The sequence below is a fragment of the Carlito syrichta genome, unplaced genomic scaffold (assembly GCF_000164805.1).
Source record: "Carlito syrichta isolate Samal-C Ts95f unplaced genomic scaffold, Tarsius_syrichta-2.0.1 Scaffold316017, whole genome shotgun sequence".
Classification (NCBI taxonomy): Eukaryota; Metazoa; Chordata; class Mammalia; order Primates; family Tarsiidae; genus Carlito; species Carlito syrichta.
The window spans coordinates 360,659-361,339 of record NW_007260113.1 but is presented as its reverse complement, the minus strand read 5'-3'; the positions used below and the strand labels follow the sequence as shown (position 1 = coordinate 361,339).

Here is a 681-nt window from a genome sequence, read left to right as displayed (position 1 = left end):
TCCACGCAGTTTGCGCGCGCCGCGGGGGCTGGCAACAGCCGCGCCGCCCGTAGCGCCTCGAGGCTTGCGGTGCCCCGCGAGCCGGCAGGGCCTCCTTTGGCCCACCTCCCGGGCGCCCTTCGGCTCCTCTGCCACGCGGAGCTTTGTATCTGCCTCTCTTGAAGCCCCTGCCTCCGGCCGAGACTCTGGCCCGAAGCCCCTTCCCAGGGAGGCCCCTGACGCGCGACGGAACCGTGCAGAAAGGGTGTGGCGCAACTCACTGCCCGCAAGGCCAGACCCTGCGCTCCCGTCCGTGGCCTCCTCTTCGGACCCCCTCCCTTTCCCTGGAGCCTAAATAGGGCGTTTCCCCGGGGAAGTTGCTATTCAAATTCTGGTGACCACACGCCGGCCTTCTAACCTGCCTGGGCTCCTTCGTCTCCAAAATGGGGCTAATCCTCCTCCTCTGCTTTGAAAATCAGAGACATAATTATAGAAGGCTCTTACGAAGGACCGAAACAAGGTATTGGGTATTGGGAGCTATCACAACGGGGCCGAGGTTGGGCACCATTTCCCCCGCGTGAGATTTTTGAAGGCGCGGAACAGGTAGTGTCCTTCACTCTGCCCTGCCCCAAGAAGTTTTGCCAAATTGACTTGAACGTGACTCAGGATTCTCTGGCCTCGGGCACGGGGGAGGTTTGGCGG

General features: G+C 62.1%; 1 protein-coding gene across 1 annotated transcript in view; it reads right to left on the bottom strand.

The window, feature by feature from the left end:
• The window catches only part of LOC103276274 (RING1 and YY1-binding protein), a 74,635-nt gene that overhangs the window by 71,759 nt on the left and 2,195 nt on the right, over positions 1 to 681 (bottom strand). Inside the window, exon 3 of the mRNA XM_021706788.1 lies at positions 6 to 330. Coding sequence (XP_021562463.1) covers positions 6 to 330 — 325 coding nt within the window. The remainder of the gene's footprint in view (positions 1 to 5; positions 331 to 681) is intronic.